The sequence below is a fragment of the Pteropus vampyrus genome, unplaced genomic scaffold (genome assembly GCF_000151845.1).
Source record: "Pteropus vampyrus isolate Shadow unplaced genomic scaffold, Pvam_2.0 Scaffold187, whole genome shotgun sequence".
NCBI lineage: Eukaryota > Metazoa > Chordata > Mammalia > Chiroptera > Pteropodidae > Pteropus > Pteropus vampyrus.
Window position 1 is genome coordinate 787271 of NW_011888968.1, and position 16404 is coordinate 803674.

At 66.4% G+C, this 16404-nt stretch overlaps 3 protein-coding genes across 5 annotated transcripts in view; 1 reads left to right on the plus strand and 2 right to left on the minus strand.

Moving 5' to 3' along the window:
• The window catches only part of TRPM5 (transient receptor potential cation channel subfamily M member 5), a 17224-nt gene extending 9863 nt beyond the window's left edge, over window positions 1-7361 (plus strand). The window contains exons 14-23 of the mRNA XM_023537363.1: window positions 430-688; window positions 1411-1529; window positions 1698-1830; window positions 1928-2102; window positions 4757-4910; window positions 5427-5608; window positions 5737-5869; window positions 6314-6386; window positions 6770-6836; window positions 7105-7361. Of these exons, the coding sequence (XP_023393131.1) occupies window positions 430-688; window positions 1411-1529; window positions 1698-1830; window positions 1928-2102; window positions 4757-4910; window positions 5427-5608; window positions 5737-5869; window positions 6314-6386; window positions 6770-6836; window positions 7105-7211 (1402 nt within the window). The 3' untranslated portion in view covers window positions 7212-7361. The remainder of the gene's footprint in view (window positions 1-429; window positions 689-1410; window positions 1530-1697; window positions 1831-1927; window positions 2103-4756; window positions 4911-5426; window positions 5609-5736; window positions 5870-6313; window positions 6387-6769; window positions 6837-7104) is intronic.
• Window positions 7362-8428: 1067 nt separating this feature from the next.
• TSSC4 (tumor suppressing subtransferable candidate 4) lies at window positions 8429-12916 on the minus strand. 3 transcript variants are annotated; one of them, XM_011371302.2, is made up of 3 exons: window positions 11256-12916; window positions 9686-9821; window positions 8429-9566 (listed from the first exon to the last, which is right to left on the minus strand). In XM_011371302.2, exon 3 carries the CDS (start codon window positions 9542-9544, stop codon window positions 8591-8593), a length of 954 nt encoding a protein of 317 aa, XP_011369604.1. In that variant the 5' UTR covers window positions 9545-9566; window positions 9686-9821; window positions 11256-12916; the 3' UTR covers window positions 8429-8590. The 3 variants fall into 3 exon arrangements, with proteins under 3 accessions (XP_011369604.1, XP_011369605.1, XP_011369606.1); XM_011371303.2 differs by lacking the exon at window positions 11256-12916 and adding an exon at window positions 10793-11249; XM_011371304.2 differs by lacking the exon at window positions 11256-12916 and adding an exon at window positions 10550-10785.
• Window positions 12917-13060: 144 nt separating this feature from the next.
• Window positions 13061-16404, minus strand: part of CD81 (CD81 molecule) — a 10852-nt gene continuing 7508 nt past the window's right edge. Inside the window, exons 3-8 of the mRNA XM_011371305.2 lie at window positions 16069-16166; window positions 15145-15219; window positions 14788-14892; window positions 14296-14397; window positions 13729-13815; window positions 13061-13647 (exon numbers count right to left, since the gene is read on the minus strand). Coding sequence (XP_011369607.1) covers window positions 13585-13647; window positions 13729-13815; window positions 14296-14397; window positions 14788-14892; window positions 15145-15219; window positions 16069-16166 — 530 coding nt within the window. The 3' untranslated portion in view covers window positions 13061-13584. The remainder of the gene's footprint in view (window positions 13648-13728; window positions 13816-14295; window positions 14398-14787; window positions 14893-15144; window positions 15220-16068; window positions 16167-16404) is intronic.

Genomic DNA, 16404 nt, shown 5'->3' on the forward strand with positions numbered 1-16404 from the left:
GTCCATCCTGCGGCTGCTGGCTGCCTTCCTCTGTCCTGCGCTCCTCTACACCAACCTCATCACCTTCAGGTCGGTCGGGGGCGGCTGGCGCAGCACCGGCGTGGGCTCCGCCTGCATCCCTCCCTGCTGCACCCTGCACTTCCTCGATGGTTGGGTGCCGGGGGCCAAGTGGGCACCACCGGCTGTCCCACCCATGGGCCTCCTCTGTGCTTGCAGTGAGGAGGTCCCACTGAGGACAGGCCTGGAGGACCTACAGGAGCTAGACAGCCTGGACACGGAGAAGAGCCTGCTGTGCAGCCCGGGCAGTGGGTAAGGGCCAGCAGGAGGGTGGGCGGGGCGGAGGGGTCCGGCAGCTGGGAGGCTGGACTCCCTCCTGTGGGACACCTGGCCACTGCCTCACCGCTGGCCGTGGCCTCCTCTGTGATGCAGGGTGGAGGAGCCGGCTGAGGCCCCGAGGACTCAGGGCAGCCGAGGCCCACGTGTGGCCTTCCTGCTCACGCGCTGGCGGAAGTTCTGGGGCGCGCCTGTGACCGTGTTCCTGGGGAACGTGGTCATGTACTTTGCGTTCCTCTTCCTGTTCACCTACGTCCTGCTGGTGGACTTCAAGCCACCTCCCCAGGGGCCATCGGGGCCTGAGGTCACCCTCTACTTCTGGGTCTTCACATTGGTGCTGGAGGAGATTCGACAGGTCAGCAGTGGGTCCAGCTCATTGCGCTCTGATCCCACTCCAGACTGGGCCCCGATCCCACTCCAGACTGGCCCTCTACTTCTGGGTCTTCACATTGGTGCTGGAGGAGATTCGACAGGTCAGCAGTGGGTCCAGCTCACTGCGCCCTCATACCACTCTAGACTGGGCCGACCCCAGCTCCAGACTGGGCCCCGATCCCGCTCCAGACTGGCCCCTGATCCCACTCCAGACTGGGCTGACCACAGCTGCAGACTGGGCCTCAATCCCACTCCAGACTGGTCCCCAATTCCACTCCAGACTGAGTCCCGATCATGCTCCAGACTGGACCTCGATCCCGCTCCAGACTGGGCCCCCATCCCGTTCCAGATTGAACCCTGATCCCACTCAAGACAGGGCTGACCACAGCTGCAGATTGGGCCTCGAACCCACTCCAGACTGGTCCCCAATTCCACTCCAGACTGAGTCTCGATCCCGCTCCAGACTGGACCCCGATCCCACTCCAGACTGGTCCCCAATTCCACTCCAGACTGAGTCTCGATCCCGCTCCAGACAGAGCCCCCATCCCACTCTAGACTGGGCCTCCATCCCGCTCCAGACTGGACCCTGATCCCGCTCCAGACCAGGCCCCGATCCCTGTCGATCCCAGCCTCGTCTGGCCGGGGCTGTCTCCAGCGAGGTGGCAGCCCAGGCAGCTATCTGCGGACTGTCTGGCCCCCTGCCAGGGCTTCTTCACAGATGAGGACGTGCACCTGGTGAAGAAGTTCGCGCTCTACGTGGAGGACAACTGGAACAAGTGTGACATGGTGGCCATCTTCCTGTTCGTCGTTGGCGTCATCTGCAGGTCTGTGGGGCCTGGGGTCTTGCGGGGGCAGCCTCGGGTGGGTCGGCGGGCAGGGTCGCCTTCAGGATGGGTCCTCCTGGGGACTCAAGACTCCTGCTTGCCGTGTCTTGGGGGAGCGCCTTCCCCCGCCCGGCTCCGCGGCCCGCCCAGCCCGCCTTCCCCCGCCAGGATGCTGTCCTCGGCGTTCGAGGCCGGACGCGCGGTCCTCGCCATCGACTTCATGGTGTTCACCCTCCGCCTCATCCACATCTTCGCCATCCACAAGCAGCTGGGCCCCAAGATCATCGCTGTGGAGCGAATGGTGAGCCCCGGCCTGCCCCCCACAGCCCTGGGTGGTCGGCGACACCCCCTGCTCTGACCCCGTCGGCTGCTGATGCTCCTCCCCCGCCCCGCCCCAGATGAAGGACGTCTTCTTCTTCCTCTTCTTCCTGAGCGTGTGGCTCGTGGCCTACGGCGTGGCCACGCAGGCGCTGCTGCACCCCCACGACAGCCGCCTGCAGTGGGTCTTCCGCCGCGTGCTCTACCGGCCCTACCTGCAGATCTTCGGGCAGATCCCGCTGGACGAGATCGACGGTCAGCACCAGCCCACTGGGCGGTGAGGGGGCTGGGCGCGGCGCTCCAGCTGGGCTGTAGTCACACTGAGTCGTGCACCAAGTTCCTTCTGTAGGACCCTGGACACGTGGCCCTCAAGAGGGGCCTTTGGGGGGGCTTACGTGAGACCCTGGCCGGGAGCTGGCTGAAGGCGGGGAAGTCCCTGAGGCCAGTCCCCACACCCTAAACACTCGCACAGGACCAGGCCACAGAGCCCCCCGCCTCGGGCCTCACGCTGGCGGCTGGGACATGAGGAGGCCTTGAAGTGGGCAGGGGCTGGTCTCCTGCGGGGCTGGGGGGACAAGCCTTGCTTTGGGGTGGTCTGTGCCAAGTGCAGGGATGGGCAGGCCCAAGTGCAGGGAAGGGGTCGGCCCAGTCTGAAGTAGGCAGGAGCCATCCCAGCCCGTACCTGACCATCGCCTGGCGTCTGGGCCCCTCCAGCTGGCCCCATGTCCCCGAGCCTCTGCCCTCCTGCACGGCCCTGCTGGGCAGCCCATCTCCCTATGACCTGTCCATCCACCAGAGGCCCCACACCCAGCCCTGGGCCACTTGCGGGGAAGGCCTCTGCTGCCAAACTGTCCCCGAGACCACTGCTTCTCTTGGGGCCACCCCAACATGGTCACGCATGGCCTGTCTGAGGCGTGGTGCCCCCAAGCCGGCCTCTGCACTGGGCGGAAGGCTGGCGGAAGTCCCGAGAACGTCTCACAGTAGGCACAGTGCTGGAAGCCGACCTGCCTGATGGTGGGTTGCAGGGGACAGGGACACCAGTGCAGACCCCTGGGACGGCTGGGCTTCAGTGAGGAGGAGGAGAGGGTGGGCCAGTGTGAGAGGCCCAGGGCACCAGCCCAGGGGGACACTCCTGGGCACGGAGGGGGGTCCTCCAGGGGGCCACGGGACAGTCACTGGCACACCGTGTGGCTGAGGTCTGACCCAGACCTTCGCAGCTGATGAGGCAGGAGCTTGCGGTAAATGTTTGTTAAGGGGCCAGCAGGCCATGGGGGCGGGCTGGCGGGACGGGGCGGGGGTGCTGCGCCGCCACGGACACTGCCACCCGACTCAGGGCTCCTCGAGGCCTGTTTCCTTAGTCCTCCACCCCCCACTGTGACTCCCCCGTGTTTGCTCGGCCACAGGCACCAGTTTTCCAGGCCATTAGTTTAAACTGGGCTCTGCTGCCCTCACCATATGGCCTCTGCTGAGGGACGGTGCCATGACCCCCGACACCGCCCCGTCCACACAGGCCCCCGGGCCTCCAGTGCTGGGTGGTCTCTCCAGCCACAGTAACCACATCTGTGGCTCGGCCGGCCCCAGACCCAGGCTGGAACGGGGACAGTGGTATAGGATGGATCACCGGGGAGGGCGGAGGGGTGCAGACTTCCCGCGGGGTCCACGCTCTGAGGGCTGCCTCAGAAAGGCTGGCAGCGCCCCGTGGCCGAGTGGCCGGAGACCCACAGGGAGTCAGAGAGCAGCGTGGCGGGGCCAGCTGTGAGCCTACTGTGCCGCGGGGTGCGGGGTCCACCGACAAGCCGAGCAGGGAGCGGGGACTGAGGCTCGGGTGGCCCTGGCCTGCGGGGCTGGGCCCAGGGTGCCGCCCTGCTCTCCCCGTGCTGGGTGGGAGCCGGGCCTGAGCCCTGACGGCAGGCAGGCTCCTCCCTGGAGCCCGGGCCCAGGGGCCACTGGACTTCCAGCCCATGTCATGGTGGCTCAGGGTCTCAGGGCCACGGAGCTGCTTTTATAGACAGATTGCCGACTTCGCACGCTCGTGGCCAGGCCCACGTCGGCCGCCTGGGCGGAGAGACAGGAGGGTCAGGAAGGAGCCCGGGCCAGAGCTAGAGAAGAAGGCGACGGAGGGGGCCGTGAGGGCCGCGAGGGCCCGCCCCCTCCGCACACTCAGTCACTCAGGAGAGCTGCGGAGAGGGACGTCCCAGTGACGGAGACACGGCCTGACACACGTGCGTGGAGGGGGCGTGTGGGCAGACACGGGTAGACAGAGACCCCAGGGGCGCCTGGACTCAGTCACAGCACAGAAGCCTGTGCAGGCGCCTGCACACGGTCACACACACGTCCCTCTTGATAAAGAGTCGCCCCGCGCACCCAGGGCTATCATGGGCCTGCGTGCCCACCCGCTCCCATCCACTGCTCCCCACTCCTTGTCCTGGGGTCCAGGGCTGGCCCTGCAGGGATGGAGGCCGGCAGGGGGAGCTGGAGCTGCTCCTCAGGACACCCCTGACCAGGGCATGGCTCAGCCTGAGCCCAGGTGACACTCCCTGCGGCAGGCACCCCGAGAAGTCCTGCATGAGAGACACTGGCCGCCCTTGCCCAGGCCAGCCGTCCCCGAACTGGCTGTGAGCACAGCCTTGGGAGTGGGGAGAGGCAGCCAGCAGACACCTGGCCTTCTGTCCCCACCCCAAGGGCCGCAGCGCTGCCTTGGGAGCCTGTGGCCCGGGCTGTGACAACAGTTTGGTGGAGGGAGAATGTGGGGCCAGTGCCACTAGGCTGGCCATCCGTCTGGCTGACTCAGGACTGTGGTGTCCCATGTGGGGACATTCAGTACTACCACCAGGTCCTCTGTCCCGTCGCTAGCTGAGGGCCTCTGCCCGTGGCCGCCCTCGCCACCCCACAGCGCCCCTCCCTTTCAGAAGCCCGCGTGAACTGCTCCACGCACCCACTGCTGCCTGAGGACTCGCCCGCCTGCCCCAACCTCTACGCCAACTGGCTGGTCATCCTCCTGCTGGTCACCTTCCTGCTGGTCACCAATGTGCTGCTCATGAACCTGCTCATCGCCATGTTCAGGTGCATCCCCCACTCGTCCACTTGCGGGTGGCCCTGGTGACCCCAGCTCCTGGTGCTCTGGGTCCTAGCTGTCCCAGCAGGTAGAGGCCTGGATGTGGGGGGCACCCCAAACACTGTCTCTCCTTCCGGCAGGGACTGGAGGGCTGGCAAGGGAAGGCAGATCCCCAGGAGGTGGTGTGGCTCTTGGTGGGGGCAGGGGCGGGGCGATGCTGTCCGAGTCCCTGCGCATGCCCCCCTCCCCACCCCCCCACCCCCCGCCCCCAAAAAAGGGAACAAGGCCCGGGGCCGCCGAAGCCGAAGCCCGCCGGGGGCCAAAACCCGGGCCCAAGCAACAACCCCGGGAGCAGGGGAAGAAGGAACGCCCCGAAGAAACCCCAACCCGAAAAAACCCCCACAAGGCAAACCACAAACCAAGGAATTGAAAACCGCCCAGGAAAGGGGGGGGGCCCCCTTCCCCAAGCCGCAACAAGGGGGGGGGGGCGTGCGCACCCCGCCGCCCACACGCCCGCCCCGCAGCTACACGTTCCAGGTGGTGCAGGGCAATGCCGACATGTTCTGGAAGTTTCAGCGCTACCACCTCATCGTGGAGTACCAGGAGCGCCCCGCCCTGGCCCCGCCCTTCATCCTGCTCAGCCACCTGAGCCTGCTGCTCAAGAGGGTCTTCCAGAAGGAGGCCGGGCTGAAGCGGGCACGCCTGGGTGAGGCCCCGCAGCCCCGGGCGAGCGTGTGGAGGGGCTGGGGACGGGGCGTGAGGCCTGCTGGGTAGGTGAGCGGGGCTGCGGGTGGGCCCCCTGGGAGCCGGACTCCTGCCGCGCCGCCTCCCCAGAGAGAGACCTGCCGGAGCCCCTGGACCAGAAGATGGTCATCTGGGAGGCGGTTCAGAAGGAGAACTATCTGAGCCAGCGGGAGAAGCAGCGGAAGGGCAGCGCGGAGGAGGCGCTGCGCAAGACGGCTCACAGGTGCGCGGCGCCCCCGCCCCGCCCCGGGATCCGAGGGGGGAAACGGAGGCCGAGAGGGCGGGGCTGTGTCCGACTGTCAGGGACGCGGCATCTGGCCACCCGGCCATGACCAGGGCTCCGCTAGGGCCTTGCCTGCCCTACGTTTGGGGGACAGGTCCCAAGTGGAACCCCAGCCCTCCCACGGGCCCGCATTGCTTCCTGCCTGCGGGCAGACAGCCCTGGCCTCTCTGGAGGCTGCTCAGCTACCACCGTGTGCAGGGGGACGCAGGAGCACCACGGACCAGACCGGGGGGAGGGGGGCCAGAGCACCCCACCCCCCAAAGAGGCCTCAGGGACCCCGAACCCAGCTGAAGGGCTTGAGTGACAGGGGACAAGGGCAGGGCGCTCGCCAAGGTCAGTGCCCTGTGGCCATCAGCAGCCGGCTGCCCACCTGCTCTGCCGCAGGGTGGACCTCCTGGCCAAGCACCTCGGGGGGCTCAGAGAGCAGGAGAAACGCATCCGGGGTCTGGAGTCGCAGGTAGGTGGCGAAGCAGACACCAGGGCCGGCAGCTCTGCCCCCATGTCCAAACCAACACTGGGACAGGGCCCTGGGGGTTCAGCACCCGCCCCTACCCCGCCCTCCCAAAGAGGCTGTTGCGCTCAGCATCCCCCACCCACTCTACACACACACACGTACACGTACACGGCTAGAAACACACACACACACACACACACGCACGTACACGTACACGTACACGGCTAGAACTTCGCTCTCCAGCTCCCTCCTTCAAGTGCAGCCAGAGGGAGGCCCTGGGCAGCAGGACTCAGGCAGGACAGGAGGTGGGGAGGCGCCCACACCCCCTGCTGTCCTGAACTCTGGGGCTCAGCCGGGGGCCCCCCGGATGCCTCTCTCTCGGACAGGTCAACTACTGCACGGTGCTCCTGTCCTCCATGGCCGACACGCTGGCCCAGGGCGGCGCCTCCCCCAGTAAGTGTGTGTGTCTGGGGAGGGCTGCGTGAGGGGAGGGACGTGGGACTGCGCTCTGTCACCTGCCTTCCTGTCTGATGGCCCTTGTCAGGCCACTGCCAGCCAGGCAGGGGGCTATGGCCTCGAGGACCCCTGAGGCTCTGCCTGAGGTCAGCCGTCCCCGCCAGGGCCACCGCGTCTCATGCTCCACTCCTGGGGGCTCCCCCTCTCTTCCCGGGGCCTGTCTCGCTGGGCGCCCAGCGGCTGAGTGGCCTTCCTTCCCCACTAGACCCTTGGAACTCGGGCAGCGGGAGCCGACAGTGTGCTGCCGACCACGGAGGGGGCCTGGGTGGCCGGGAGCACCCAGAGGCTGGTCCGCTGCCTTCAGATATCTGAGCCACGTGGCTGTCGGCACAGGGCGTGCCCTCCCCAGAGCCCAGGGCTGGGCCTCTGGCCAGATCCGGTGGCCTCCCTCAGCTGGGGAACTCGGCCCTGCGCAGGCCTCTCCCCGTGGACAGAGCCTCGGGACCAGTTGGCCGGGGCCAGGACGGCAGGCACCTCCCATCTGGGGTCAGCGGTCTACGGCCCACAGCTGTCCCCTTCCCCCCCTGTGTATTCTGCTAAGACACTAACCTGTTACTGAAACCGTAGTGCCCAGTCTCTGACTCTCAATCCTGGGACCAGTGTTCAGTGTGTCGGCTCCCATCCCCGAGCCCCCAACAGCTCGCGTGAATGCTGGATGGTGTCCAGCCTGGGGAAGTGGCCCAGGACGCTGCCCCCACCCCAAAAAGCTGGTTTATCTTAGATGGAGCTTGGAGAACACGCCCACATGAGGGCTGCAGCCCAGGCACTTCAAAGCGGACCCCAGGGGTGGCTGCGGGTCCAGTCAGTAAAGCTCATGGCGTTCGGGTCCAGTCAGTAAAGCTCATGGCTGGGAGAGACGGCTTACTTGCTCTGTGGGGTTGGGGTCCAGGCACCTGTGCACCCCCAGCTAGGCTGGCTAGGTAAGGCCCTCCTTCCCTTAGGGGCCCGGAGACCCGGAGCAGGTGTGGGAAAGGCAGGACCGGCTGGGGCAGCCCCCAGGATGGCTGACTCACTCCCCCTAGTCCTGCTGCCCGTCAAGAGAGCTGTGACGGCCCCCAGCCACCTTCCTCTGCTGTTGGGCTCACTGCGCCAGCAACGCCTCTGACAGAACTCAGTGGTCCTGGTGACAGTCCCAGGACACCGCTCGTCTTCGTGCATAGCTTGAGAAAAAGCTGAGGGGCAATGCTGCCCAGCTGGCCCGTCCCCACCCCTGTCCACATTCGGGCCTCCTTAGACTGAGCTCATCAACCACCCCCGCCCCCCGCCTCGTGGTCTGCGAACAGGCTGGAGGCCGGAGGCTGTGAGCCTGGAGGATCCCGGGCCCTCTCCGCCTCCTGCTCTGGACCACGGAGAGGTCACCTCAGTCCCTCTGGAGTGACCTGCCACTGACGAACGCAGGTGGCGATTTCAAAACTCTCCAAGCCCGACCCAAAGTTGGGTGGGCTCGCGTGGGAATGGGCGGTCGCTGGGCAGAGCAGGCTCCAGCCACACTGGTCCTGGGAGGTGGGGGCCTACACAGAGACGCGAGCCTGAGGAACACCCGAAACTTTATTGTCCCGCCACAGACACCCACTGTGCCCACACGGGGCCCATACCCCTGGCAAGGTCTCTGCTCCAGAGACCACTGCCTGAGCACAAGCCAGAGCCCCTGGCACCACCAGCTCCCTTCCCAGGGGCTGGGGCTCCGAAAGTCACGGGCAGTCTCTGCGGTCAGACCCTGCACCTGGGGCCTCAGGGCTGCCACTCTTGTTCCGGATGTGGTCCCTACTTCGCTTCCTGCTACCATGGAAACCAACCGTCTTCACTCCTGGGGGGTCTGCCGCTGCCCCAGTGGGGGTGGCTCCCTCGGGCGTGCCCATCTCCCGCAGGCCCCCACGCGGGCTGCTCTGCTCCTCGGCGTCCAGGCTCCCGGGCCCGGCCAGATGGGCCAGCTCCACAGGCCCCTCGGCCCCGCCCGCCTCTCCTGCCTTCCCCAAGACCCTCTTCCTCTCCGGCCGGGCCTCGCCCACTCGGGCCGGTTTGGTGAAGATGACTCTCCCCTCGCCGCAGCTGGAGGGGCCCTGGTTGAAGGAGGGCGCGCAGTCGCGGGGCACAGCCAGGCTCCGGGGACCCAGGAAGGCCAGGGCAGCGGCCTGGTTGCTCTGCTCGGTGGCCTCGGCCACGTCCCCCAGGCTGTACTTGGTCCAGCGCTCAGGGTGGGCCACATAGTCAGGGACGGGGGGCACCCTTGGGGGCGCAGGGCTCTGACTGGTCCTCCCCGGGCCCTCCCGTGGAAGCGGGCTTGAGGGCACCGGGGGCTGCTTAAAAGTCCCGCTGTCTCCTACGTCAGTGTGGGCCCCGGAGCGGGGGGCCCGCCTGGCTGCCCCCTCCAGGCAGTCGAAGATGCTGCTGCTGCGCTGGGAAAAGGTGGAGCTTGTGCCCCGCAAGCGGAAGGGCTGGCCCGCGGCTGCGGGGCGGTCCCTGGGGGGCGAGGGGGGCTCGTCGGGACCAGAGTCTTCCCGGTCCTCCGCCGGAGACAGAGCTTCCACCTCGGCACTGCCAGCCAGACTGAGGTCAGAATCCGAGTCACTGAGGGAAACGGTGTCGGAAGGCAGGGTGTCATCCTCCACGCCAGGGGAGGGCTCGCCGGCCCCCACCTCAGCCATGTGTCCTCCGGCCACAACGCACCTACACCAAAACAGCCCAGAAGTTTGTTTCTGAGCACCGCACGCGTCTAAAACGGGCTTCGCCTGCAGACCCACGCGTGGCCCTGGAATCGCGCCCTCTCCCCAAAGCCCTCCTCTTACCTCCTGTCCGCTGGGTGCCTCCGCTGACACCGGAGTGCTGGCAGGTGAAGCGCGGGCACAGGCGGCCAGAGGCGTGGGCGGTGGCCTCAGCGCAGAAGTCCTCCAGGCATGGCTCTGGTCAGCTGCCCGACCGTGGCTGAGGGAGGAAAAGCGGACCATCGGACCGGACAGGGAACATGCAGAAGCGCTGCCAAGACCCCGGGGGTGGGCCTGGGTTTACGGAACGCCCAGCACAGGCCAGGCTCGGGAGTCCATCCTTTGCACACGTCACCTCATTCCGTCCCAACGACCCTCGCCAGCTAAGTCTAGCTCAAGAGGCTAAAGGGCCTGCTGGTGGGGCTGGGCTTGAACCCAGGGCCAGAAGCAGCCTGTCCTCCACACTACCACCGCCGACCAGGTGAGGTCACGTATAAACTGGGGCACGCTGTGAGGACTCCACGAAGACGGGGGCACCTGCCTGGCCCGTGGCAAGGTCTGTCTTGTTTGCTGGGAGCTGCCCTGGGAGCTCTGGAGGTCGGCAGCCAAGTCCTTGGTATCTGAGGGTCACGCTCTCAGGAACGGGGTGTCAGTGATCACCCGGACCAGCTCCGTTGGGCAGAGGCAAGTCCTTGCAGCTCCCAGAGCAACTTGCAGGGGCTCATTTCTCCTGCAACGCTCCACACTCCCCGCACCCTCCCAGCGGAGCAGAGGAGGGCTGTGGACACCCGATTAGTGGGCAAGTGTGGCCAGGCACCTGACAGCCTGTGTCCCCAGAAGAAGAGGGCAGCCCAGCTTCACCCTTCTGCACTCAGCCATCCGTCCGCCAGCTCCTTCCCGCTCGCCCAGCCTCCCTCGCCCTCGGTGGCCCGCTGCTGGTGCACCCACCGAGGGCTGGGCCCGGAGAACGAGAAGGGTGTCTGAGTGCCCTGCACCAGGTCAAACACAGGCGAGATCTCCATTCCTCTGGGGCACCACTACCCAAATGAAGAACACCTCCAGGAGAGAAAGGGGGGTACGGGGTGCGCCCCGCGGTGTCTGCTCGGAAGCTGGCAGGGCCAGCGAGGGGACATAATCTGCGCGTCACGCAGGATCACGCAGGCAAAGATGGAGATCCAAGCAGACACCTACTTCTCAAATTCACGCTGCAGTTCTCTGGGGACACTGCGAGGAGAGAGGGCTCGAGCCCCAAGGGACGGGGTCCGGACGTCTGTTAATGGACTTCTGAGAACTTCGTGAGCTCACTAGATGGCAGACTTGAGTCCGAGCTGGGGGCCTGGGGGGCTCGGGGGCGGGGTCTCTGAGGGCCCGAGTCCGGGCAGGCCAGGTCCTAGGGAGCGGGACTCTCTCCCCGCCTCGGAGGCACAGCTTGGACTCTCTCCACTGTGTGTGCGCAGAGAGCTCTCCCTGTCGGGGGCCTGGGTCCCGCGGGCCCAGTCGGGCTGGCTGGGCCACGGTCCGAGCCTCATGAGATTCTCAGTCTCAAGGGCCAGGCCTCGAGGCACGGGGGACACGTAGCACGTCGGGGTCTCCGGGCTCGAGGCAGCGGACTGCGCACTAAGGCCTCCCCGAATCCCGGCTCACCACAACCTACCGGCTCACCGCGGCCTGGCCGCCTCCATCTTGCGCTGCGCTCGGCCGTCTGGGAAACCGAGTCCTCCGCCGGCCGAGCGCCGGGGCTTCCGCGCCTGAAGCACTACATCTCCCACAAGGCACCGGGCCGCTGCTCCGGAGGCCTGTCAGGATGTGTAGTCTTTGCGCATGCGCCCCCTGCCTAGCCGCCCCTCCCCGGAAATGACGGCGTTCCTTCGCGAAAAGAGCCCGGAACAGATTCCGTAGAGGAGGCGGGGAGGCAGGACTGCGACTCCCAGAATGCGCGAGGGCTAACGACCCGCACAGCGTTCCCGAGGCCCCGGCGCCCCCTGCCGGAAGCCGTGAGGACAGCGGCCCCTCGGGCCGGAAGTGCGTCGTCGCGCGCGGGGACCACGGCGTCGTTCACAGGAACCTCCGGTCCCGGCCGGAAGCGGACGGCCGCGCCCTTCGCGGGTCCTGGGGGCGGCGGCGGTTGGCGGGGAACCCAGATCGAGTGTGCATCTCAGCCTCCGAGTTTGTTAGGGCCGCCGGCCGCCGGGCTCAGCCCGCCTGGGAGTGGCAGCCTGGCCTCACTGGCCGAGAGCTGGTCACTGCCGCCCGGAAGTGGAGGACAGGTCCCGGTCTCCCTTGGTCAGGCTGCATGTCCCTGTGCCTTTTCCAGGATGGGCTGCTTCACGCCCCCCAAGGTCGAGGTGCCTTGGCCCCCTGCCTGCTGGACAGCCGGACCTTGCTCCCTCTTCCGGGGCTACTGTCCCGGTGTGCCCCGGGAATCCGGGGTTCAGGCCCCGCACCCCGGCCCAGAAATCCAGAGGAAACAGGGCCTGTTCTTCCATGCAACCTCGGCACACCTCATTCCTAAGACTCCGCCCACCTCCATCTCACCCCAAGCACTCGGGCCCTAGTGTCACGGTCCCTAGTGTCCCGTGGCAGCTTGCAGGTGACACTCACACCTCGGTTAGAATGCCCCTGGAGCCCTGAGCACAGTGGAGGGGGTCAGAGGAGGGAGCCCCTTGGACGATCCTATTCTCCCACCTGCCCTGGCACAGGCTGTGGAGGGGCAGGCCTGCTGAGACCCCGTGACCCCACCCCAGTTCAGGGCTGGGTTAGTTTCCACAATGAGCCCCCAAGGCGGCTGCCAGGAGGGAGTCCCTGACATGAATCCCCAGCCAGGCCCTCATGGCCTCAAGGGATCAATGTAAGGAACACACAGGTCGGTGCCTGCCTGAGGCTCATGGTGACATCACTGGTTATTCTCTCTGGGAAGGGCAGCCTGATGCAAGAGATGGCTAGGCCTCAGTCCACCACGGTGGGCCCGGTGGGGTCCCCAGGCGGTGGCCGGGACCTTCCTCTCCAGCTCCTGCCAGATGCGTCTTGGCCACAGCCAGCTTCTCGAAGGAACATTTACAAGCACCTGGGCGGACAGGGGGAAGACCCTCAGACGCTAGGGAGGAGGTGGTGCATCCATTCACTATGGAGCTGTCCCTCAGGAGGAAAGGGTCTTGCCAACCCCCCCACCCCCAAGCACACCCTAGATCACGTTCCCTGCGCCCCTCTGGGCCATGGTGCACGAGTAGGGGTGGGAGGCTGGGTGGAGGATGCTGCATGTGGCACAGGTGTCAACAGAGGGACACTCGCCACATGGAGTGCTCCTGGGGACCCCATCACAGCCCACCAACAGGATGGGCAGCACAGCTGTGCCCAGCGAGGTCCACAGAGCTGAGTGCCCACCTCTGTCAGGCTTCTCTGCCCCCTGGGCCACCCCCAGGACGCAGACACTGGGGGCACAGGAAAGGACCAGATGGTGTGTTAGCATGCCTGGTTTCTCCTTCTTTATTGAATGACTTTCAAAGTGTAATTGCGATTGAAAGTGACGCGTTAGAAAGGACAGGTGCATCGAAGGCATAAGGCTGTTCGTAGACCCAGCTCTAGAGACAGGTGGCGAGAGAGGAACAAGGATTAAAAAAGGCGTGAGCTGAGCAGCCCATGGGGACGGGGACGGGCGGGTGGGGGGGAGGGAGGGCGCAGCTGGAACGGGCGAGCCATCTTGGCCCCATGGAGAGTGCCGGCTGAGCAGGCAGAGCCCCAAAATGGCCCCAGAGCAGAGGGGGCCCCTGCCCTGCAGTCCCCAAGGGCCACCTGCACGCCACCTACAGGTGTCATCAGCCCTAAAAGGTAATGGGGAACTTCAGGACAAAAACAAATCTCAAAAGTAAAAAGGCTAAGAAGTGTAGCAGAGTAATACCAGAAAAGTCTATACACAGGTGGTTATATGCCCTCCCCGAAGTGTCCAGGTTGCTCTGGGGCGCCGCAGGGGCCCCCCAGCCAGAGCCTCAGTACACGGAGCTGTTCCGGATGCCACAGCAGAGCACCATGCTCAGGATCATCTCGAAGATCTGCAGGGAGGGGATGGGCAGGCAGGCTGTCAGGACCCGGGGGCTGTGGGCCTGAGGGGCGCCCCGCCCGCACCCACTCACCATGATCACAGCCACCACGATGGCCGCGATGCCGATGAGGTACAGCTTCCCCGAGAAGAGGTCATCGATCTTCTGGTGGCAGTCCTCCTGTGGGGCATGGCCAGCGGGCGCTCAGGGGTGCCGGTCCTCGGAGACCCCGCAGTGTGGCAGCCCAGGGTCATTGCAGAAAGAGCACGAAGGGGCGCAGTCCCGGCCGCCCCCAGGAGAGGCGTGAACAGGGCCCTGTCTCCACCGGGTTTACCTTACACGCGTTTTAAAACACGTGCGCATGGGAGAAGCTCTGTGCGCCCTCCGCTCATCACTGGGCCGCACAGGACGGCCGCCGACCCGGAGGTCGCCCTCCACACCCACTGGCTGCCGGCCCGGAGCTCCCCCATCGGTGCCGGGCAGAGGCTTGCCATCCCCATGGGCCAGTAGCAAAACTCAGCCCCGGGCAGAGCACCCTGATGTGGGCCACGTCCCTCCCGGTTGCTGCCGGAGCCCCCAAGCAGCCCACCCACCACCCGGAACCCGGGACCCTCAGGGGCGGGCGAAGAGTGGGGAGCAGGCAGGACCCCCCACACACACCTTAAGCAGGTTGCCAATGACGGTGCTGCCCGAGGGACACAGGTTGTTCATGAGCACGGACGTGGTCAGTGACGTCAGGGTGTTGGAGCCGCAGCAGTTGAGCTGCAAGGACCCAGCATGTCCACGATCAGCCCGCACGGGGAGGTGGCCGAGGGCAGCATCCCACTGGCGCCCCAGCCCAGCGTTGGGGCGGGGCACCGGGACGGTCCCCGCAGGGGCCCCTCTCCGTCCCTTCCTCCTGCCCAGCTGTACTGCACAGAGGCCCCAGCACCCAGGCAGGCTGGCCCACCTGGCTCCCAGCCGAGACCCTCAGGTCCCCGAGAAGCCCTCCTCAAGGCTCACAGAGGGGGCCCATGCCCCCTGAGGAGCAGGGCTGCTGGGTCCCGAGTGCCCCCTCCTGTTCCTGAGGTCTGGGCTGAGGCCAGACTCAAGCCCAGCCGGGCTGTGCCCCGCCCCCACCCGCCCTGTCCCCCAGCTACCCCGGGCCCACACCGTCTCATGGAAGGTCTTCACCACGGCCTTAGCGTTGTTGGCCTCGTCGTCCACCAAGGCCTGCTGCAAGGCCTGGTCGTAGAACTGCTTCACGTCCTTGGCGATCTGGGGGAGGCACATGATCACAGGCACAGTGGGGCCATCCTGGGGGACGCGCCTTCGCCTGGCTCTCCGGGGACGGTGTCGTGTCCAGGACAGACCCAGCCCCACCCCCCAGCCCCACCTCCTCCTCCAGACAGCCTTCCCACCAGGCCAGCCTCAGGAGGCGCTCCAAAGGCCTGCCCCCCCACAAACTGGGCAGCAGGTGCTTCCCCCATTCCAAGCTGGGACTGGCCCACCCTGCGGACCCAGGCTCACCTGGTCCTTGTTGACAAAGCCCCAGATGCCGGCAGCCACTTCGCAGGCAAAGAGGATCACCAGGCAGGTGAAGAACTGGGGAGGCATGCAGGGCGGGGGGAAGGCAGAGGAGGGGGTCAGAGCAGGCCGAAGGCCCACAGAGGCCCCAGGCCAGTGGGGGTGGCTTAGGGCTTGACTTCCAGAGATCACAAACACCCGAGTGACCGGGGGGTGTGTGAGGATGGTTGGCAGTACCCACCCACCTACATCCGACTGGGGGGCGGGGGGAGCTGCAGGGAGCAGAGAAGCAGAGTCTAAGACTCGGCCCAACCTTCTCATCGTCCGCCCGAGACCAGGCTCTGCAGGACAGGACGGAGGTTAGGGCGCTAGGGGCTGGGCAGGTCAGCAGCACAGGAGGGCGCAGCCCCAGGGCCCCCTCCCTCTCTCTCCCCACGGGAAGGGGTCCCTGAGGTGTGCCTCAGTTTCCCCCACTGGAGACCCTGGCCCGGAGTCACACTGCGCACACCTCCTGGACCGTCTGGGCCGTGGATGCAGCAGTCAGTGGGGACAGGCCCAGGCACACCTAAGCTTGGCCACGCAGCTGGGACTCAGTCCCTGTTACATCTGTGGTTTTTTTTTAAGAAATAATAAAAGCAACTTTGCAGTTTAGAAATGACCTAGCACAGGTGCAGTGGTGGTATTTAAGAACCAAACACGGAACCGAGAGCCGGCGTCCTGGGGAAGGTCCTCCGGCCACCTGTCAGGACGGCCCTTCCTCCAGGTCAGGCCGGCAGCAGAAGCACCCGAGGCCCCCGTGTCGCAGGCCTGTTGCTGGCCCAGCGCCACCTCCACCAGGGCTCCCGGTTCTGTCCTCCAGCTTTGGCCCGTGTCCCCCTACCCCCTGGGCAAGCCAGACACAGCTGCCCACCGTGGCCCAGGCCTTACCGTGCCCAGCAGGCACTGGGACTCCTGGATGGCCCCGTAGCAGCCCAGGAACCCCACAAACATCATCACGGCGCCCACGGCGATGAGAATGTAGATGCCTGCAGCGGGGAGCACAGGAGCCTCGGTGCCCGGGAGGGGGGACAGACGCCCAGCGCCCTGATGTCCCCCAAGTGCCCAGCACCCCAGACCTCCTCCCCGGTGTGGGCACACACCCCTGCCCAGGATGCTGGAGGGGCAGCTGCCCCGCCGGGAAGAGGCCAAGGCCGAGAGTGAGGGCACCTCGGCTCCCTCCTTCAGGCGCTGACTGTCACTCTGGCAGGTGCTGAGAACGGGGAT